This window comes from Mesocricetus auratus, unplaced genomic scaffold, assembly GCF_017639785.1.
Source record: "Mesocricetus auratus isolate SY011 unplaced genomic scaffold, BCM_Maur_2.0 Super-Scaffold_6723, whole genome shotgun sequence".
NCBI lineage: Eukaryota > Metazoa > Chordata > Mammalia > Rodentia > Cricetidae > Mesocricetus > Mesocricetus auratus.
In genome coordinates, this window is record NW_024429183.1 from 13,837,004 (window position 1) to 13,859,991 (window position 22,988).

The window sequence follows — 22,988 nt, forward strand, 5'->3', positions numbered from 1 at the left end:
CTTGAACTCAGTTCTGACGACTCAACAGGCCTTGAATTTGCTTCTCCCCAGCCTCCTGATTAGCTAGAATCACAGGGCCAGGGATTTCTCTCTTTCCTGATGGTTTAACCTTCTCTGAGGCTCTTCTATCCAATTTTCCTCTGTGTCCTTTAACACTACATGGTATTTGTACTTTAAAAGGTCGAGAGAGAGAGAGAGAGAGAGAGAGAGAGAGAGAGAGAGAGAGAGAGAGAGATGCTCTATTACTGTGGCAGTACTTTTCAATATCAGAAATTCTAGGGCTATCACCACATCATCTGCCAATGGGAAGAATGCATAGCCATCCTTGAAGCCTGCCTTTTCTAGTCTGATTACAGTGGCTAGCAATGATACTATTAGTAGGCACATGTGATGCTTTGAATGAGAAATGCCTCCCAAAGGCTCACGTCTCTGAACGCTTGGCCCCTGGTTGGTGGCACTTTGGGCCAGCTATGGAACCTTAGAGGTGCAGCCTTGCTGGAAGAAGTTCATCCCTGGGGGTGAGCTGAGAGAGTTTACAGCCTTCCCCCACTTCCAGTCTGCCGTCTCTGCTTTGTTTACATTTGAAGATGTGTTCTCCAGGCTTCTTGCTCCAGCTGCCATGCCTCTCCAATATTGCAGGCTCTCCCTTCTCTCTTCTGTAGGTCATTTCTAGTCATAGTGTTTTATTACAGCAATGAAAAGTAGTCAATATACCATACTAATTTTGCTCCAGATAATACTAGATGTTTCTTCTGACTATAATGTTTCTCTCACTAAAATAATAACTTTAAGGCTTGGTTGATTATACATATCATATATCCATTAGGAAGGTGCTAATCAATGCTTACATTCTTTAATATTTTAAAGTCATGAAGAGGTACCTAATTTTAGTGGAAACAATTTATTAATATTGAATTTCTTAGCAGATTTCTTATTATTAATCCAGCATCACCTCCTCGAATATTCCACTTAGTCATAGTATCTTACTGTCTTTACACAGAATTAGAGTCCATCTGCTATTACATATTCTACATGATGCTGTTTTATCAATGTTTTGCATTTGCATTTATAAACATTTTTTGTTCTCTCATCATAGCAGAGACAGATTAAGTGTCCAGGTTCTACTTGAAAGGGAATTGTGTGTGTATGTGTGTGTGTGTGTGTGTGTATCTGTGAATGTGTGTGTGAGTGTGTCTGTGAATATATGTGGTGTGTGTCCATGTGTGTCTATGTAAACAGGCAAATCAATAGGAACAGGAAGTGGGGTCTGTGTGGATGAAGTGGATAGCCAGGGCAGGGGAGGAGTGGGTGGGGTAACCTGGAAGGGTACACCTTGTTCCCACCCCTCCCACACTGTTTCTGGGTTTCACTGCCAGATTCCATTAGGGCCTCCCCACATGGTGCTCTGCTTCATTTCCTGCCTAGGAGTGGAGGAACGAAGCCAGCTGAGTATAGTCTGAAACTGTGAACCCAAACAAATCAGCTACCGGGCATAGTAACAATGTTTCTGTGAGGATGTGGAGAAAATGGAAACTGCATTCTTTGCTGGTGGGATTGCAATATGGTGTGGCCACTTTGTAATACAATTTACCTATTTTCAAAATGTTAGTCACTATGTTGGTGAGTTCAAGGCCAGCCTGGGCTACCTAACGCCCTGTCTCAAAACAAACAAAACCCTCAAACATTAGTATTCATTAAACAGTAATACTCCTCCCCTGAGCCCCAGATGATGACCATTCTAGTCCTGTCTCTATGAATTAACTACTCTAAGTACCTCATGAATGAAACTGTGCAGTACTTTTGTGGCTATCTTGAAATTAATCCAGACTGACATGTGTCAAAATTCTCTTCCATTTTAATGGGGCATAGTGTGTTCCTGTGTAATTATGCCACACTGGGCTTATTCATTCATCCTTAATGGACAAAGTATGTAATCCTATAGTCCCACTGAATAGCTTCACTAGGTAACCTCGACTTTCTCTCTCTCTCTCAAATATATGGGTTGGTTTGTTTTTGTTGTTTGTTTTGAGACTGTGTTTCTGTGTCACTCTGGCTGTCCTGGAACTCACTCTGTAGATCAAGATCTCAAGAGATCTGCCTGTTTCTGCCTCCCAAGTGCTGGAATTAAAGGCAGCACTCTATAATTTTTAATGAATGTTAATTGCCTATGTTACTTAAAGCATATTGAGAGGGGTTGACAAATTATACCCAGAAGACCTATTGGTTCCACTGCTTGTTGTTATCTATAAAGTTTCATTGATAAAATTCACACTCATTTATTTATCTACTTATCTATGGCTGTTTGCATGCCACAGCAGCAGAACTGAATAGTTGTAACATCAATTATAGCAAAGCCTAAAACATCCACTACTTGGCCTTTTAAGTAAATATATGGTCTTTCCAGAGCTATCATAACAAATAGACCTCCACATTAATAAAGTGAAAATGCAAGCTTGTTTTTTTTTTCTTTCGTGGCATCTTACTTGGGGTTTTATTGCTATGGAGAGACACCACAACCATGGCAACATTTAATTATGGCTTACAGTTTCAGAGGTTTAGTCTATTGTCATCATGGTGGGAAGCATGGTAGCAGGCAGGCAAGACATAGTGCTAGAAAATGAGTTTGAGAGTTCTACACCTGGATCTGCAGGCAGCAGGAAAAGAGAGACCCTGGGCTTGGCTTGAGCATTTGAGACCTCAAAGCCCACCCCCAGTGACACATTTCCTCCAGCAAGGCCACACCTACTCCAACAAGGCCACACCTCCCTATGAACCTGTGGGAGCCATCTTCATTCAAAACCCACACATAGCTAAGCAGCTTCTCTCCTTGCTTGATGCTTGAGCACAGGATGCCTCCATCCTGTGGTTTAGCGATGCCTGGGATCTCTGCCTATTTTGCCTTGAGCTGATAGAAGGGGGGAGAGTCCCTGCAGGAGACTTCTCTTCTTCTTCCCTCTACCTCCTTAGGCCTGGCTCAGATGGACCACATATGATTCGCTCATGATCCTCTAGGTGACAGCTCTAAGCCCCAAACCTCAGTGGGTATAGTTGCCTCTGCCATACCAGTGCCAAGCAAAGAAGCAGCAAATGGGGGAGGACAGCCATGCATGTGTAGGTAGGTGGCTTTTCCAGCTTGGAGAAGGCCAGATAAAGCGCTGTGCTGGTCGTATGCCAACACAAGCAAGCCCTCCTGAAACAATGAGCTAGGTGTGTTTGACTGGTACCAGCTGCCACACTTATGAATAGGCCTTGTACAGGGCTACATGACATCACCTTTACGTATCAGTTACTTTTTTATTACTGTGATAAAACAAGCAACTTGTAGAAGGAAGGGTTTGTTTGGGCTCACAGTTCCAGAGGATACAAATCCGTCAAGGTAGGGAGGCATGGCAACAAGTTACAGGCGTGGCTGCAGGAACAGGAAGCTAAGAGCTCATACCCTCATCCACAAGCCCAAAGCAGAAAGAGCAAACTGGAAGTAGGGGGCATTGTAAATCTCAAAGCCCACCCCTAGTGATGTACTTCCTCCAGCAAGGCTGTGCTAACCTAGTCCTCCCCAGGCAACACCACCAGCCGGAGACCAGGTGTTCAAATGCCCAAGACTCATTTAAATCATACTCTTCAGCACCCCCCATGGGGTTACACACTGTGAAGATCCCAGCCTTAGGACACAGTCAGATCAGCTTCCTGCCAAACACGCTCTAACATTTGTCTATGAAGAATCACCTTCTTTGGCTCCACAATCTTCGGGGGACAACAAAGCCCCCCCCCTTTTAAAGTGGTATAGCATTTCATACAGCCCATGCATAGCTTTCTATGCATTAGTCACCTTTAGATCATTACAGCACCTGTTGTGATTGGAGCACCATGTGAATAAATGTTATACTGCATTGTTTGGGAAACAAAAGGCACATTTTCAGTGCAAAAAAAATCAACTTCTAAATATTTGCAACCCATGATTGGTTGAATCACAAGTGCAAAACCCATGGATACAAAGGGCTGGCAGCATACACTTTCTCTTACATTTCTTAAGATTTCAAAAAGTTCATACCACTGCCCTCGCCTCCAAAGTAACAAATAAAACTAAACCTGACCTAAAATTCTTTCCACTCTGTGGTGTGTGAGTGAAAAATGTCTCCCATGGGTTCCTGTGTTTGAACATTTAGTGGTGCCATTTGGCAGGTTATGGAACCTTTAGGAGGCACAGAGGAGAAGGATGCCAGTGGGCTCCTCCCCCCTCTCTCCATCTGTCGGTCTGACCCCATGCTCCTGACACCATGCCTTCCTTGTCATGAGAGACTCTCTCCCTCTGGAACCATAATCCAAAAATAACCCCCTTCTCCTCAGAGTTTCCTTTTGTTAGAGTATTCCATGACAGTAACCGCAAAGTGACCAATACCCACACCCTGGAACAATGGATGGCCCCCCACTTGCTAAACACAGACAGAAATGATCCATTACTATAACTTTGCTATCTGAAACAAACAGGCTATTCTGGGTTTTTCTCTATTTTTATTAATTACAAAGTCATATCTCATAAAGTTACCTGCCAAACACAGATATCAATGAGTGGGGATGAAAAAAAAAAAACCGAAAAGTCCCCAAGCCATATACTCAAAGCCTGGGATTACAGCCAGCCAACCGCAAAGGCTGAAGTAGAGGGAGACAGGTGTTGGAGATGACTAGTACTGTGAGGTCACATGGTCTGATCTCTTTGGTTCTTCACTGGCAAGACCATGGCCCACAGCCTTCAATACAAGAGCTGGTATACTGTGGCATTTTCCTTGGAACCAGTGACCAGATACTGACTATCAGCAGACAAGTCACAGCATAGAATGTCATAACACTCCTCCGTCTAGAAAAAAAATGTGAAGAATATGAAGACTTGGGGCTTGAACCAGACATGAGGACTTCATGTTTCAAGGGTTATGTAGACGCAAGGCTTCACTGAGTCATGGACAAATCTCAAAGTGAAGACCATGGGTTTACAGGGTAAGTCCTCAGTCCTGACCGCCATAAAATGTTGTCTCAGTGGTATTTCCCTGTTCTCTCTGGGACCCATCAAGTAGGGATCTGGAGCCACAAGATCTGAGTGTTTTAGTCTGTACAGCCACCCCCACTCCCCACCTCCATACCTGGAACAACCTTCGTAGAGAAGGTGCCGCTAAACAGTGGATCATATCATCCAGCGTGGCCACAAAATGGGTCCCTGGCAAAGGGAAGAACAGACGGAGAGGTCAGAAACTGAGCCTGTGTTCTCTATCCAGTTGTCCTCAAGTAGACTAGGGGGAGAGCAACTATCTTCTCTGCCTAGGTGTCCCTGCTCTATAAAAATCAGATGCATGGCCCAAACCATCCCTTCATCTGCTGTCGCTAGAAAAACACCCAGGACACGGTGAGTCATCACTGAACAAGAGGCCCATGAGATGGACTCCTGCCACTTCTGCCTTCCTGTACCTTCAGGCTTCATTCCGCACGGAAGCCTTTGTAGTAGAGGGGAGAATAACAAAAGGGGTGGGGAGAAAGATGGTAGGAACCCTTGGGGGTCACCCGGCTTCTAACTCACCACAAGAGGCGAACTTGAGGTTGTGGTGTTGTGTATATCTTTGGACAATGGCTCTATACTTCTCCTCCCGGTGAGCGTGTAGGATGACAATGTCACTCATTTTCAAGCCCGCTAGCACCCATTCCTCACTGGGGTCGTGGGTAATGCTAAGGATCTGTGGGAAGCTTGGGTCAGCATTCAGAATTGCTAGTGCCCCTGTTCAAGCCCTGGCCTCAAATTCACACTCAGCACCTCCTCCCCACATCCATGCCCCCGCCCTAGAGGTGAACTTAATCCTGAAGACAACCAAACAGGCACCTCATGGCATAAGTTGTGCTGTTGCAGCTTCTGGTAGCTCCTCATGTCCCACGAATACAGGGTGGTGTCTTCACCACCTGTCCAGAACTTAAAACCCGTGATGTCCACGCAGCGGGACCCATAGGGAGGAACTTCATGTTTCCTGGTGGAAAAATGACTCAGAGGTCTTTTTGTTTGTTTGTTTGTTTGGTTTGGTTTTGGTTTTTCGAGACAGGGTTTCTCTGTGGCTTGGAGGCTCTCCTGGAACTAGCTCTTGTAGACCAGGCTGGTCTCGAACTCACAGAGATCCACCTGCCTCTGCCCCCCCCCAGTGCTGGGACTAAAGGCATGTGCCACCACTGCCCAGCTACTCAGAGGTCTTTGGAAAGGTCTTCCCCCAACCTTGGGCCAGAATGTGAAAGGGTTAGAAGTCCAGTGTTGGTTAGGAAGTGCCGGGCTGGAAAGTGCATGGTTAGCAAGTACAGGCTTAGGAAGCCCCTAGATGTACCTTCCAGGCTGTTTGGCATAGCCCTACTGCCAAGAGGGGAGAGTGGGGTCTCATTCTCAAGCCCTTCCTAAGGCTCTGGAGGAAGGTCCTACCTGATCAAGATTTGGTTCTGCACATCCCAAATTTCCACGAATCCTTTGAAAGAAGCCAAGCAGATGTGGGCATCGGAAGAGAGGGCCAAGGAATAGCACATGGGGCCTGTGGAGGCCATCTGGGCCCTGATTTGGGGTGTGGGAGCCAGGTCCCAAAGAGTCAGAGCCCGGGCCATTCCCCCTGTGATCAGACTCTGCTCATCGGGGAACAGCTTGCAGGTAAGGACACGATTCCGAGGGTCCTGGAGAAGAGCACACACTGTCAATGCATGGCAGTGCTGAGGGTAGAGACCCTGTCTGACCTCCCTAACCCTGATTGAGAGCCCCTCACCTGAAAGTCCAGCTGGGCCTGAGGTGCTCTGTCTGAGGCGTGCAATGCATCTGCATCCCACACCCTGATGTAGCCAGTGCCACACGTGTACACATGGTGTGGAGCACTGCTGATGGCAATAGCATTCACTCGCTTCCCATGGCGGAGACTGCCAACCCTCCAGGACCCACGTGGGGACTTCCTCGTGACTACTGCCTCATCTGGGATCGGAGGCTGCGGAGACGACAGGACTGATCAACCAAGGTGGTGGCCTGCTCTGTCCCTACTCCCCAAATTTCTAAGCTTCTTTCTCATAACAGAGCTTGGTTCAGGGGTCCCCAAGTCACATCTCTTGTAGAAGTGACACCGTGGGCCAAAGGCCCTATTTATCAAATTGGCAGAACAAGGAGAACCGTCTCGTTAAGCGGGTGGCATTCCAGCCACCACGACCTAAGAGGAAGGGAATAGGGCATGCAAACACACCACTTCTTCATTGGAAGGTGGGCGGGGAAAAATGGATGACACCTGGGTGTCAGAAACACAACACTGAGGTACTTACAATGGTTTTGAGGAACGACCAGACTTCTCTGTTGAGAGAGGATGAAGAACAGAACTGGCCTGCAGGGAGACAGCCACACCCGCCTTTCATGGACCAGATAGCACAGCAACAATCACAAGGTCAGAAGGAGAAACCCCCCTCTTACACCAAACCAAGTACCTCATCCACCATCTGGATGCCATCTCGGGCCACTCCCTGTCCCTGACCACACTGTCACGGCCTACACTTACCAGTCATAGCTCCTGGTTGAAAGCTGTGACAGAGGAGAAAGAAGGACGAGACGGCGTGAAGGGCGGAGCTTTGTGTCGGGGCCCCTCCACCCAGGACAGTCCATCACCCACCAGCCTTGCTCACGACAGCCGTACCTTGAGCTGGTGCCTCCTTCTGTTTCCGCCTCTGAAAGCCACATGGGCTGGAGCCCAGATGTGTCCTGGGCCTGGGGACCCCACCACTGCTGGGTCATACTGTGCACTTCCTGGTAAACAGGGCCATGGTGCACCGAGGGACATGGGGGCAGCTGGGGCGTTCCCTGCGCACTGTCCATTTGGTGTTGTTCTTGTTGCCCATGACGAGAAGAAACACCTGAGCTTTCCGGCATCTTCTTTATCTCCTCTGTTTCATCATAAATCCTGAGTACCCTGAACGAGTCCTCTTTCTCTTCACTCATGGTCGTGGGTCAGTCAAGTAAAGGGACCGTCTGGCTCTAGGGACCCAGCGAACAGATCCTGGGTTCCCAGTTCATCCCAATCTCCTGTACTGTGAGAGAGAACAGAAAGGGGCTGGGAAACAGCTCCATCCACAAAGGCTTGTTGCGCAAACCTGAGACTTGGAGTGCAGATTCCCAGCTCCATGTAGAAAGCCAAACATGTACCTGCAATCCTAGTGCTAGGGAGGTGGAGGCAGGGAACCCCTGGGGCTTGCTGGCTAGCCACTCAACCTGAAATGGTAAGCTCCAGGTTTAGTGAGAGATCCTGTCTCACAAACATGAGTTAATTCAAAATAAAAATAAGGAGAAGGGCCAGGGAGATGGCCCCACAGACTGATGGACCAACTTCAGTCCTCAAACCTGTGTAAAGATCCAGACGTGGAAACACACATCTGTAATCTCAGCACTTCTACAAGATGGGAAGTGGAGACAGAATTATCCAGAAGCCTGAAGACCATGGAGTGTACAGGATAGCCACAGACACATAGAGACCCTGCCTCAAAATCCAGTGGAAGAGGAGAAATGACTCCTGGAAAGCTATCCTCTGTGTCACGTGCACACTCATATTCAAATGCACTCACACACTCACCCCAAAACACAGTTTTCAAAAAGGTGGACACTGATTAAGGAATACAGCTGACATCAACCTTTGACCCCCCCCACATGCACACACGTGCACACACCTACACACACACACCACACAGGAGCACATATACATACACGCAGACACAGAGGGAACAGAGGTAAATATCAGGTATACAGTGCAGAGTCAGTTTGGAATGTTCTGGAAACACCTCGTTGGATGTAAAGTCTCAAACGATAGACTGACAACTAACTTTTGCAGACATGGCTGTAGTTCAATGTAGACAAAATCAAACTCACCCTTTAATTTGGACACACCCATTTCAAATGTAGCTCATCCCTGATGTACCCAAAACCTGAATGCAACAGAAAATCCATGCAGAGACTGTGGGGCGCCTCACCCACTACAGAGGACAACATGGAGGAGCTTGGGGACATGAACTGAAATGTAAGATGCTCTGTCTGGTGACAACAGGATGCAGTGATGAAGACTTGGCCTGGCAGCGATTGGCATTTGCTGCACTCTGACACAATTCTAAGATGGGAACAGATTCACATCTGCAGGCTGTGGAACCCTGTCGAAGGCCGGTAGCAAATGATACATGGAAGACTGTCCTCAACCGCAGCCTGCGCAGAGGAACTTGTGAAATTAAGACAGGCCAGTGCCCTCTTTTTTTTTTTTTTTTTTTTTTGGTTTTTTGAGACAGGGTTTCTCTGTGGCTTTGGAGGCTGTCCTGGAACTCACTTGGTAGTCCAGGCTGGTCTCGAACTCACAGAGATCCGCCTGCCTCTGCCTCCCAAGTGCTGGGATTAAAGGCGTGTGCCACCAACACCCGGCCAATGCCCTCTTTAGAAAGATTCCAACAGCTAGCTCTAGAAATGTCCTTGGGAAAGCCCAGGCTTTTCTATTAAGGGAACCTAGCAGAAACCTCAGGGACATGGGTAGCCATGGAGAGGAATCTTCCTTTTAGAACAATGGTTTTGACAGCCAGGCTCACTCCATGGAGTCCACGAAAGGCTCTAGCAGAATGTGAGCAGAACCCCAGCAGCCTTTCTGTCTGGTTCTGAACTAACCGCTTTGCATCTAATTTTTCCTTGCCACCACACGCTCTATAGTTATGGTGGGGTGGTTGACCGTTGGTTTGGGGGGCTGCAGATCAAACCCAGGGCCTTCCTTGCACATGCTAGGCAAGCACTCTATCACTAAGTTGAATGCCCAGCCTTTCCGAACCATTTTATGGACATTGTTTTGAGGTAAGATCTCATTCTGTAGCCCAGGCTGGTGCAAACTTCTGACTATCCTCCTGCCTCAGCACACCAAGTGCTAGGATACATTTCAGAGATTAAAAAGAAAAGCCCAGAGCAAGTGAGCCCAGGTCCCAGGTCCGGGAACTAGGAAGCATGGAGCATCTCTCACTGTGTTCTGTCTGGCTCATTTCTTACCACCCGATAGAAGGAAGAAGGCAACACCCACCCTAAGAACCAAGGCACACATTCTCACCCCCACACCCACGAAGCTATCCTGTAGACACAATCGGAGATATACAAAACAATACCTGTACAAGTTGGAGCAAAACCCAAACACCACAGGTGAAGACTAGTGATGTATGTGTAGCACATCCCCACAGCGGGAATAGTATACAGTAGTTAAAAGAGAAAGGATATAGTCGTTGACATGGAACATTTCAAGGTATAATATTAGAGAAGGGAGTTACAAAGCTCACAACCATGTTCGAAATACATTAACTTTGTATAAGAAAGGAATGGAAATTGGAATTTATTTTCATATACATACAAGAGATTTAGAAATATAGCTGTGTTTCAAATACAGAAATTGAAAAATAGGAAAGAGGAGCCGGGCGGTGGTGGCGCACGCCTTTAATCCCAGCACTCGGGAGGCAGAGGCAGGCCGATCTCTGTGAGTTCAAGGCCGGGATGGACCGACAGCCTCCAAAACAGTACAGAGAAACCCTGTCTCATAAAAAAAAATAGGAAAGAGGAAGGTGTGTGTGGGAGAGAGAGGTTAGTTACAACAAGACCTGATACTGCTTTTTCTTCTTTGTAGATATTTCAACCCATATTAGAAACTGTTGAACCAGGAGCCAAATTTTCATCTTCCCCAAAGCATATCCCCCATGATTCTAATTAGTTATGTCATTTGTTCACTAACAAGTTTCTCTGAGAGGTATCAGGCCTCCTTTGACTAGGGACACCAGGGCTAGTTCAGCCCTAGTGAGAACAAGCAAAGGGGCACCGGCCTCTGCACCTAGCAGGATCCCGAGTAAGTGAGGATCCTGCTGCAAAATCCTCTTACAGAGGTCGGGTAAGGCTTAAAGACAAGGAAGGCTACATAACCGGGGCTTCTGACTTCAAGTCAACTGGACTTTCACCATAAAGACAAGTCAAGGCTTTTGAAGGGGCCACTGTCCCGGGTTCCCCTCTTTTCTCTCCAAGAGTGGTAAATTCCGCATTCACAAATACTCTGGGGCAGGAAACTCACCTCAGAAGGCAGGTCAAAGCCTAGAGGTTCAAGCTAGGCTTGGATCCACCCTTCCACACCCGGGGGATGGGGGAGGAGGAGTGGGGGGCTACCCAGCACCTGGTGTAAACACCGCCTAACAAACACTGAAGCCCTGGGTGAGCACCCGGTCAGGTGTTTGGATCCTGAATGGCTGGTCAATATCAGGGTGTGGCCACACTCGTGCTGAGCTCCCGTGTCTTTGGGTGGAGAAAGAGGCAGGACTCTGTCCATTTAAGTTCAGCAGATAGAGTGAGAAACTTCAGGGGTTTCAGCTGTGGTTTCAGCTGACCTAGAAGAGCCAGTATTTGGTCAAAAGGCACTTGCTGTTAAATTCCCACTTCCAGATGAATTCTCTTTGCTCCCAGGGCAGATCTTCAGTAAACCAAAAGCAGGGAGTCAGGGGAAGGAGAAGCCATTTCCTCTCCTCCTCCCTGCTCTGGCTCTGTGCCCCTCATCTTTTACCGGAGTTTCTGAAATTAACCACTAGAGAAGCCTTGCACTTCTGCAGCTGTCTTGTCTAGGGATTCTTAAACTGAACATTTAGCAGGGCCGTGGTGGCGCACGCCTTTAATCCCAGCACTCGGGAGGCAGAGGCAAGCGGGTCTCTGTGAGTTCGAGGCCAGCCTGGTCTACAGAGCGAGTTCCAGGACAGCCTCCAAAACAATACAGAGAAACCCTGTCTCGAAAAACAAAACAAAACAAAAAAACAAATTGAGCATCTAACAGAGTCCCCTGGAGGCCACTTCCCAGAAATGCTGATTCAGGGGTCAGGCCCTGAGCACCTGCACTTCTGAGCGGGTGCTCGGTGATGAAGATTGTGGTTAGGAGAAATGGTTGTGGTGATGATGGGTAAGACTGGTGAGGTCCGGATGGAAGCAGAGATAGAGACGGGATTGGTGGTGGGGCGGGATGGTGATATGGCAGAGGAGGTGGTGGTACTGCGGTAGTGGTGACGGCGGTGGTAGCGGCAGTAACGGGCATGAAGCTGGTAATGTTATTATGGTAGTTTTGGGGACAACAGTGATAATGCAGCGGTAGTGACGGTGACAACAGTGGCGATATGGTAGTGAGCATGCTACTGTTGGTTGGAGCACCATGTTTGAGAAGCTCTGTTCAGCTCTTCTGCCCACCGGTTCCTTCCCACAGGAGGACAAGTGCTGGTGAGGCTGGACACTTCTCTCGTTCCGTAATCAGCTGCCTGCCTGTCCTCTCTCCTCACTAAATACTCCACTGTGGTTTCTTTTTCGTCCTCTGACCTTCTTCTTTTGAAGCAAAAATCCTGAAGAGGCTGCTACTTAGAAGTCGTAAAGTCCTGTCTCTTCCTCTTGTCCCCACGACTTCTGAAGCTGTCTACTGCCTTTCAGATTACCCAGATCCCCTAGCCTGGCATTGAAGATGCATCCACACCTACTCTCCTCCTATTTGTTCCCTGTGTCTGCCATACCTGACCACAGTTTCGTGAGCAGCATGGTCCCACCCTGAGGCTTTGCTCACGCTTGTCCCTCGTTTAGGATGATGTTCTCTGCTCACTTGTGTATCAAATAGATGCCCCCAGGCACTCTGAGCCAAGGTGGTGTCATGGACCAGAGACCAGGGCAGAGCCAAGCCTGCATCCTTGAGGAGTTCCTGCGTAAAAGAGGAGACTGTGTCTGTAATCAGTGCAGTCCTTGGAGGAAAGAACTTCTAGAAAGCTCCACTGTGTTTCCCATAAATGTGGTACATGTTTATCATAGCCCACGTGTAGCTACCCATGTGGGAACTTTACATAAATCCCTGTCCTGGGACAGTCTATCCCTTGATGAATTATGGCTGCATTGATTCTCACAGGAAACACACAGCAAGGCAAGGCAAACAGGGCCTGGTTTTGTTCCCAATTTGGAACCATAATAATTAATGGGGGGAGTCAGAATCCCACAGATTCTTGTCTAACCAGAATATAAATCCTAGTACTGTCGACTATCTTTAATGTAAGAAGTATTAAACATGAGTCTTTTTTTTGTCAAATATTGTAAAACTTGTGTTTAGGACGAGGACTTCAAATACTTTTCTGTTTCAATTTTTGAGACAGGGTCTCATGTGTAGCACTGGTTGACCTGGCTGGCCTTGAACTCAAGAGACCTGCTTGCCTCTGCTTCCATGTTGTGTATAGATGCTTGGGGAGGGAGAAGCCTAGTGAATCCGGTCAGCTTCAGGGACTTCTGAAGCTTTTGAGTTGTCTACTTCCTGAGGTCTTTTGTTTTTTGTTTGTTTGGGGTTTTTGGTTGATTGGTTTTGGTTTCCTGAGTCAGGGTTTCTCTGTGTATGAAGCCCTGGCATTCCTGGAACTCTCTCTATAGGCCAGGCCATCCAGAAACTTGCTCTGTAGACCAGGCTGTCCAGAATTATCTTTTTATTGATTCTCACAGGAAACACACAGTGAGGCAAACAGGGCCTGGGTTGTTCCCAGATTGGAACCATAAAAATTAATGCAGGGGGATTAGAATTCCACAGATTCTTATCTCAAACAAGTTGAGAACCATTCAAATGTCTTTAATAAGAAGTGGTGGCATACACCTTTAATCCCATCACCCAGGAAGTAGAAGCAGGCAGATCTCTGAGTTCGAGCCCTAAAATTCCCTAAATAGACCAGCTTGGCCTCTGCCTATTGAGTACTGGGATTAAAGGTTTATCTCTCCTACCTTCTAAGATATTTATACTAATGTTTTAATCCCCTCACCAGGCAAAAAACCTCTGTTTACACAAAGACCCTGCCACAGTTTCAGATTAAAGTGACCGACTCCCTGGCCACTTCATTTCCTTTGCACTATTTAAAACTAGCCAGTCTCAGAAGACCATGAGGTCAGACCCCAGTCAACGGGGAAAGACACAGATAGCCACCACAACATCAGAATAAAAACCAAGTGCACTTCTGGCTTGGGGTCCTTGCTCTTCCAAGCACACCCTCTAGATGAAGAGTAAAGTCATGCCCTTGTTGAGATATTTCTGTGGGAGTGGCAAAAGTTGCTGCCCCTGGGCTCATTTCTAATGTGTTTGGCTGTTTTGCCTGCATGTATGCCTGTGAACCACATGTGTGCAGTACCCAGAGGTTGGAAGAGGCTGTCAGGTCCTCTGGGATGGTTGTGAGCCTCCATGTGGGTGAAAGGAATCAAGTAAGTCCTCCCTGGAAGAGAGCAGCCAGCGTTCTTAACCACTGAGCTATCTCTTCACCTCCCCCCTTATGACTTTTTAAAATATGCGGAAGAGCCTTACTTGAGCCATCAGAGTGCCTTATACATTCTGCAGATGTGTGTGTGTGTGTCCTCCTTGTTGCCCTCTGTGAGCCTTACTTGAGCCATAAGAGTTCCTTATACATTCTGCAGATGTGTGTGTGTGTGTGTGTGTGTGTGTATGTGTGTGTCCTCCTTGTTGCCCTCTGTTCAAATGTCCCAGTTCAGTATTCTAACCTTCCCCTCCATTCCTACAGTGTCACAGAGACTGCCAGTTCAGTTCTTAGCAATATATCATCTCCTCCAATGCACAGAAGCCACCCTATCCAGGTTGCTGGAGCCAAATGTCCTCATTCCTCCTCCTTCCTCTGCCTCCCCACAGCCCCATGTCCACCACTTCTGGGTTTGTGATCAAGGTCAGCTCCTTCGGAAGCCTCGGTTTCCTGGCACACAAACTTCCCCACGGGTAGCCATGTAAGAGGTCTGGGGCAGTTCACGGAGCAGCATGATCTAGTCTCTGCCCTGCCTAGAAATCCTGGCCACAAAGCTGCACTGCCTGACCATAGCAGACCTCCCCGGCACCCGTGTCTGTCTTGCTGAGCCCCAAATGAACATGCATTTACTAAAGCTCTCACTGATCTAGGGGCCTTGCCCTCCCTCCTCGCCTCTCCACTCTGAAGGAAGCCAACTCCTCCCCCAGAAACAGAAGTTTGATTGCATCTCTTCCAGTCTTAGGAAAGCTGTTTATTATTAGCTCCATTTTCAGGTGGGGAAACTGAGGTCCAGGCTGATGGTTAACCTGCGATGATGAAAAGTTGTAAAACTGGAAAATGATGGTTGTTGCTCAGTGCTGTGATGCCGCCGATTTGTATATTTTATACAGTTAAAATGATGGGTTTCAGGTGGTTATGTGTATTTTACAAGGGAGAAAGAAAAGCAATAAGGAGTTAAAGGCCTGTAAGCCCTAATATCGTGAGCCTTGTTCCTCTCATCCAGTGAACACCAGGAAGTTTGGTCTGTGGTTTCTTACCTTTGTGGCCCTAGGAGGGCCAAGGAGCTGTAGCTGGCCCCTGCCCAGGGAACACAGGCAATGAAGGGCGAGGAGGTGAAGGTGTACCCCAGCTGGTGGGTCAACCACCTATGTGATATCAGAATCAAGAGCATTGGCCTGCAGACCGTTATTTGAGGCTGCGCCCTCTGGTGGACAAGTGTAGAGCAGCTCAAATCTAATTTCCATCTCTATGGCCCCTTGCAGTTCCTATGCAGTTCACTAGGTGGCTATGCTCGGAGCATTGACACCCCCGCACCCCCACCCCCGCCCTTCCGTCCCCGACTCCGGGAGCTTCTCTTTCAACAGTGTCCCTAGACACTTGTTAATGGAAATGTATAAACGATAATATCCACAAGCACCAAACACCTCCTCTCTTCCTGATACAGAGTGGAGACCTGCAGTTCCAAGTCCAGAGGGCAGTAAGGAGTAAGCTGAGGTCAGAGAATGGGGCATGGGGAGACTCAGGGAGAGGATACTTTTGCTCTGAGCAGTGTAGAGGAGGGCCCTTCCAGAAGGAAGGGATGACATTGGGTCAGGCCACGCCTCACTACTCATCTGGTTCTTTGATGTCCCGGGAAGCCTCCAACTCTCCAGTCCTTACCGAGTCTCCTGTCAGACAAGAACACGCGCGCACGCGCGGCCGCTTCCCACACGAGGCGCTGTTCTTATCCACCCCCTGAGACTTGCATTCCAAATCGTACTGTCCGGTTTCTGTCCAGAATTCTCCTCTTTCTTCCTGGGGACCTTTACGCTAAGCCTTGAGGCGACACCCCTCACTCGTCACAGCTCTTCTTGTGAGCTCCTCCGACTGGGAGCTGCTTCACGACTGGGCTGCTAGCCTTCTTGAAAGAGGATGCGGTAGGCTAACAGGCGCGCTCGCCCCTGCCGCCCCTGCAGCCCTCTGGTCTCTGCCATCTTTTTGGTCGAGACCCCGGGGACATTTTTCCCACCACCACCTCAGTCCCAGCTACTCGCGGTCCTGGATCTGAGGCAGCTGTTGAAGGGCTTCACCTCAGGTTCAGAGCTGAGGAAGGGCCTTCGTGAGGCCGAGGAGACCTGCTGGCCGCACGCGGGTGATTTGGCGACTTGCTTCCCGCCATGCTGAAAGCGCCCGGGCGAGGTGCGCCACAAGGCGGCAGCAGAAGTGGAGGACGACTCTGTCCACGGCTGTGGCCACCCTCCTCCCCGGGCAGGGTACCCCCCAGACTCCCGCATGGGGCTAATGTCCCTGTCACCTTGCATCACGACACCAGCAGCAGGCCCAGACAGCCCAGCGCGAGGCCCTCCAGGAATGGCGGGATCTGTGCAGCTGTGTGCACGCAGCTCCGGCCGGCCTGGGAGGAGGCCCACGCCCTGGTGACAAATGGGCGGCCCCAGCCCGGGTGTGGGGTGGGGTGGGGAAGTAGAGACTGGAGGACACGCAGGGGTCGACGACAGAATAGTCTCTTACCGTGACTGGCTGCAAGTCTCCGGGGGAGGGGCCGCCACAGGAGACACTTGGGGCAGTGTGCAGTTCAGGAAGGCTTCCTGGAGGCTGGGCTTGGACCGAGGGTGGGTGGGATTTCCGTGGCCGATAGGGGGTGGGAGCCACACCTCAGGAACATGGCAGCCATTTGAAGACCCGCCCTGCTGTGATAAATGAAGCTAGAGCAGGAAGCAGGTCCCGATCCTACAAACCAAAGAGTGGGCCGATGACTCCAGCCTACCCTTCTGGTTCGGGCCTTAGCAGGGAGCCCCCAGGAGGCCTGGAAGGTGCTTCACCTGCAGGGAGCCTCCTGATCTGTAGTGTGTGGGACTAAAGGAAGCGGGGAACTTGCCCAGCCCTGGGTTCGCATGCTTATCCCTGAAAAGGCCAAGATCAGCTCATCTCCCGTTGTCCGATTCTTGACTAAGTGGAGGAGGTTGGCAGACACTCTCGGTAGAACTGAATGCTCCTCGGTTCCTGCTCAGGAACAACAACAGACAAAAGCCTGGAAATGGTCTGGAAGATGGGGAGAATTCAGCATCTTCCCAGAAGCCCGCTTCAGACTCGGGTATGCCCAGGTGTTTTCTAAGGGTGACAGACTTGGGTGGGAAGACACCCTGTACCCCTGAGACAGATACTGATCCTGACGAAGGAGAAAGATTGTAACAGATGCCCATCTGGGCCTAGAGCTCCAGGTGAGAAGTGTTACAGTGTAGAAACAAGAGTCTTTGGGGCTGAGGCTCCTGTTGTTGGTGTAAGGCTTCTATTAGACTTGGGCAGCTGGGCTGAGGTACCTTCCTGGTGATGAGGCTTGATAACCTGGAGTTCTGCAGGTGACAAATAGGTTTCTTCCCCTGCCAATCTTTGGGGTCTGAGCAGATAGACCTGTCCTGGACAATAACAAACCTACGGAGAGGGAGAAAATATCATTGACCATCAAAGCCATACCCTTCCAGAGACCCTGGGTCAGCCCCTTCCTCATCTTGACCAAGACTCTGAGTCCCAAGTTTACACAGGTTTCCATTGGTGGCAGATCTGGGACATGAGACCTTCTGGTTTCAGTGCTCTTAGATTTGTGCCTCAAATCCAGGTGTTGAGGAAGCAGGAAGCAGGGCTGGGGGTACCTGCAGCAGATGACCATCACCTAGCTAGTACAGGTGGAGCAAGCCCTGAGACAGACCTTTTCCTGGGGAAACGCAACACAGGCATCTACTCACCCCAGATAGGGAGCCCATGGCAGACCAAAGAATGGTTACCACTGAAGTCCAATTTGATGAATCAGTGAGTTTTATCAGAGTTACTTACAAGAGCAGAAATGACTCAAAGACAGCTGTGTCACCAAAGCCCACCCCAGCATGGGTCACAGCTCACAAAACTGGAGACCTGGAGCACACTGCACAGCCTTCAGGCAACTCAACAGTTGGAGTGCCCTTTCAGGTGCCTCAGTTGGCCTACACCTCTTCCACACAGCTTGGCTGGTTCCTGCTTCCTCCAGGCAGCTGGTCTGGTCTCAGAGTCGTCTCTGTAGCTCAGCTTCCTTCTGTCTGGAGGGGACTCTCAACTTTTATTGCTTAATCCGGCGGGAGGGGCCTAGTGAATCTGGTCAGTTTTAGGGACTTCCTGAAGCTCTTTTTGAGTTGTTGACCTTCTTGTTTAAAGAGCTTTCCTGAAGGATAGAATGTTTCATCTGACCTCTCCCCTGCCTGGGATTAGAGACAAATGAGCCATTGATTTGCTGTGTAACAAGGGGGTGTCCCATTCATCCCTGGGCCTCAGTTTCTCTATAAGTAAAATAAGGACTTGGACCCATGGCTTGTGGCCCCTCTGGGTCTCATAGTGTATGGTTTGAAACTACTCAGTCCCGCACAAGTGGCCAAGGGAAGGAAGTGTCCAGCTCCTTTCTCCAAGGTATGATGGGGGCGGGGCAGGCTTGCCTCCATCCATGGCCATGGCCAGCTCCCAGGAAAGAGTCAAATGACACAATGGCATCCTGAGGCACTCCACTAAGGTCTTATACCATGTCACCAGTTGCTAGGGGTGGCTTGTTTGAAGTACTCAAGGCAGCACTCCTGCCCATATTGGTGGATAAAGCTGTAAGAGCAGAGCAGGCATGCTTTGGGGCTGTGGCATGTGTTATAAGTGCTTCCGGGAGCCTGTGTATGTGGAGGACACTGTCAGTGGCGGAGTCTTTGTGCACACCTTTGTGTCAATGGGAGAGAGACTTGGAAGCTCGACTTTGCGTGAGCACACACGTATGTACACATCTGTGTGCTCACACAACCGTGCAGAAACTAATCAGTCTTCACCACCACACTTGGGAAGCAGATCCTACTGCCACCCCATTTTGCCCATGATAAAATAGGGCCTGGAGATATGGAGACACTTTTCCAACCTCAGTGTGTGCAGAGTAATAAGATACCCAGAAAGCAGGGTATAGGCGAAACAATGCTCTTGTGGGTTTTTAAATATTTCCCCCAACTGTCCTCTGAGTCTCCTGGGGGGATAAATTTGATTTGACTAGCTGTCTAGAATCAGTTGAGGCTGTCTTTTCACAGCCCTACAAGTATAGTCTGCCTGATTGAGACAATGCCTACAGAATGGCAGTTCCTGGTGACAACCACCATTCTGCTTTCTAGAACAGTCATCTGCCTCTGACCTTCTCTTTACAGCTAGATATGGATATCTATTGGTGTTTATGTTCTCAGAAACTTGTCTTTCTGCTGGCTCAGCCCTCCTCCATTTCCGTCTGAATGTCTGTCCGTCTACTATTCAAGAATAAAATAGATGCTAATGGTGGTTCCGAGAAATTTTCTTACAGATGTGAGACAGGATGCAGCCCCTGCCTTTGCTACTATCAGGCAGGGCTCAAATCACAGTATGAGATCTAGAAAAGTATTGTTTCCTAAGTGTTGTGAGGTGTCATTATTACCTTCCCTTGGGTTGATTCCCTTACAGTCTTTTTGCCACAGCCCATCTTAGTGGGGACAGATAGAGACTGGTGAATTACTTCAGTTGTCCTGGGCTCCCAGGCCTTCCTGCTCTCACCTACCTGGGCATGCTTCAGAAGAGGCCCCAGGAAGCATTGAGCAAGAGTGCATCTGTAGGCAGGTCAGGGTACCAGGAGTCCAGAGAAGGCCCTTAGTGCTGGGGACTGATGATCCAGTTAGACTCACATCCTCGCACAGCCTCTATTCCACAATGGAGAGTCTGGGCCATCTATCAGAGGACAGTCATGAACTATTTGTAGCCTCCCAAAGGACACTCAGTTGAAGACGGTGCAACAATGATGAACTGTGGCTCTTTCAAAGGGGGCATTCTTTGGGTGCTCTATCAACAAAAGCAAATAACTATCTTGAAGTGGGTTAGCCAATAGCTGTGTCTGGGGGCAGGCCGCTCCCACCTGGCTTGAGCCTGGAGTCAAGATAGGTGGTAGCTGATCAAGCAGGGTGGGGGCAGAAGAGAGGATCTTGACTAGGTACCGTGGGCACGGCTAATGGCTGGGTGTGAGAGACTACTGGGGGTGACATATAGAGTTGGGGGGGTCCACAGCTTTATCTCTGTTTGAAAGAAAGCTAGCTAAGGACTCAATTGGGTATCCTATCCTCAGTTGGGCCCTGAACCAGAAGAGGCCAACAGGACTTAGTCTCTAACCTGACCAGATGCTTTGTCATAGATCTATCCTGGCTAGTTTTTATGCCAACTTGACACAAGCTAGAGGCATCTGAGAAGAGGGAGCCTCAATTGAGAAAATGCCTCCATATAGTCAGGCTGTAAGCAAGTCTGTAGGGCATTTTCTTAATTAGTGGTTGATGTGGGGGAGCCAAGTATTGTGGGTGGAGCCACCCATGGGCTGATGGTCCTGGGTTCTACAAGAAAGCAGGTTGAGCAAGTCATGAGGAACAAGACAGTAAGCAGCACTCCTCCCTGGCCTCTGCATCAGCTCCTGTCTCTGGAATGCTTCCTTGGTTTCCTTTCCCGACATCCCTCAGTGATGGGCTGTGATCTGGAAGTATAAATGGAATAGACCCTTTCCTTCCCCAAGTTGCTTTTGGTCATAGGGTTTCATCACAGCGATAGTAACAATAACTAAGATGAGATCTCAAAATGGAAGAATCAGAAGACCTCACGTGGAAGGTCACAGAATAGAGAAGGGCTGCTGAAGAAAGGAGGTCTGACTTGGAACAAAGACACCCCTAGGTATCTGGAATAAACACCTGGACAGTGTCCAGGCTTAGTGGGCCCTAAGAAGTTTCCATACCACCCCTCAGCATACAGGACAGTCTACAAGCCACCAGAAAAAGTAGTATGTCATCCGCTTAGAACCCTGTGTGAGCTCAGGAAGATGAGATGCCTATCCCGCCAGTCTCTGGCCCTCTCAGAGTCAGCTCTGCAAACAGTTCAGACCACTAGGGGCTGCGATGGGAGAGAAGTAGCAAGGAGGGCTGAGAGAGAACGAGGGGGAGGTCTGTAAGGAAGGAGGATGAACACAGGTAGAGAGGAGATGCTCACAGAGAGAGGGGGAGGTAAGGCACACGGAGGTGTGGCCTGAGCATCAGGCCCCTGTAACCTCATGAGAATCCAGGGGACAGCATCGTCCCCAGTTATCTGCACTCTTCAGAAGGGTTTGCCTCTTGGGGATGCTCAGCTGATGGGGCAGATGCAGTCTGCTCTCAGAGGTGAGCCATACGCACTTGCTCATATCCCCGCCCCCCAGGTGCCCTAAAACCTGGGTCTACCCGATAGTTGACTCCAAGCTCCTAGGCCAAAGTGTCAGTTTCAATGAAGTGGGGTGATGATCCTATCAAGCCTACATCATAGAGCACTGAGACACTCAGAGGGTAGATAAGAAAGGCACTGCTCTCCTCCCCTACAGAGCTTAGCTGCAAACTTGTCCCCAGACCTACCCAGGGGATGTTCAAATGTGATCCTTCCACAGGATCCAAGAAGCCCCTGCCCTATATGCATTTGAATGTTCTGGAACTTCCTCCATAGGCTGTTTATGTTACAGCTTCCCTATTGTCAGAACTCTCCCTTTCAGATGAGCAGGCCAGGTAACTTACTTGGGGCAGAAGAAGCTAAGGAGGGATACCACTGCCCTTGGTGACTCTGGATTGAGGCAGAGAGGGACTTGTACCTACAGCACATCCCCTGTGTCTTCTCAGAACTGCAGAGGACCATTCTTCCACAAAGATAGGAAGTCAGTCCAGCAAGGCATGATGGACATTTCCCAGGACCCCTGGTTTCTCCAGTGCTGGCAGAACAGAAATCCACATGACAATCATGGAGTCTCCAGAACTCTTCACAATAGTATCTGGTGCCCCCCACCCCAGGCAGGGGTCACATGTAGACTCACAAACCTACTCTACTCCACAATGACTGTTGTATTCTGCTGGTGTCCAGATTACAGCACCAGGCTCAGCCTTTCTGCAGTATGAGATCTTATCCCAAGGGCTCTCTACTCCATTTAAACAGGCTACCAAAGGCACATGCCACAAAATTTCTATCACTGAGAATCCTGATTTGAATGAAAATGGGCCTCATAGGCTCATACATTTGCATGCTTAGTCCATAGTTGGCGAGCTGTTTGAGAAGGATTAGGAGACATGCCCTTGTTATAGGAAGCTAGGAAGTGTGTCACTGGGGATGGACTTTGAGGTTTCAGAACCCATTCCAGGCCCGGTGTCTGTCGGCTGCTGCCTGCGATCAGGATGCAATGCTCTGTTACTTGACCAGCACCATACCTGCCTGCATGCTGCCACACTCCCCATCATAATGGACTAACTCTCTAAAACTGTAAGCAAGCTATCGATTAAATGCTAAAGAGCAAATAAAAAATGAGTTACCTTGGCCATGGTGTCTCCTCACAGCAATAAAACAGTACCTAAGACACTGAGTATAGCATGAATTCCTTTGGAAAGATCCACACACAAACAAGGGAACCTGTTAAGAATGCTGTGATGGGCGGTGGTGGGGCACGCCTTTAATCCCAGCACTCGGGAGGCAGAGGCAGGTGGATCTCTCTGAGTTTGGGGCCAGAGAAACCCTGTCTTAAAAAACAAAACGAAAAAACTGTCTGCCCCCACTTCATGCTACACAAAGATGTATTCATGGTGCCGTACTGTACTATCAAATTGGATTTTCTTTTA

The 22,988-nt window shown here is 49.0% G+C and overlaps 1 protein-coding gene across 1 annotated transcript; it reads right to left on the reverse strand.

The window, feature by feature from the left end:
• Positions 1-4,504: 4,504 nt before the first annotated feature.
• Tle7 (TLE family member 7) lies at positions 4,505-8,062 on the reverse strand. The gene is made up of 9 exons (XM_040737304.1): positions 7,677-8,062; positions 7,542-7,564; positions 7,312-7,370; positions 6,774-6,986; positions 6,443-6,684; positions 5,864-6,005; positions 5,567-5,720; positions 5,136-5,209; positions 4,505-4,855 (listed from the first exon to the last, which is right to left on the reverse strand). The coding sequence occupies exons 1-9, from the start codon at positions 7,976-7,978 to the stop codon at positions 4,751-4,753; spliced, it is 1,314 nt and encodes a 437-aa protein (XP_040593238.1). The 5' UTR covers positions 7,979-8,062; the 3' UTR covers positions 4,505-4,750.
• Positions 8,063-22,988: the final 14,926 nt, after the last annotated feature.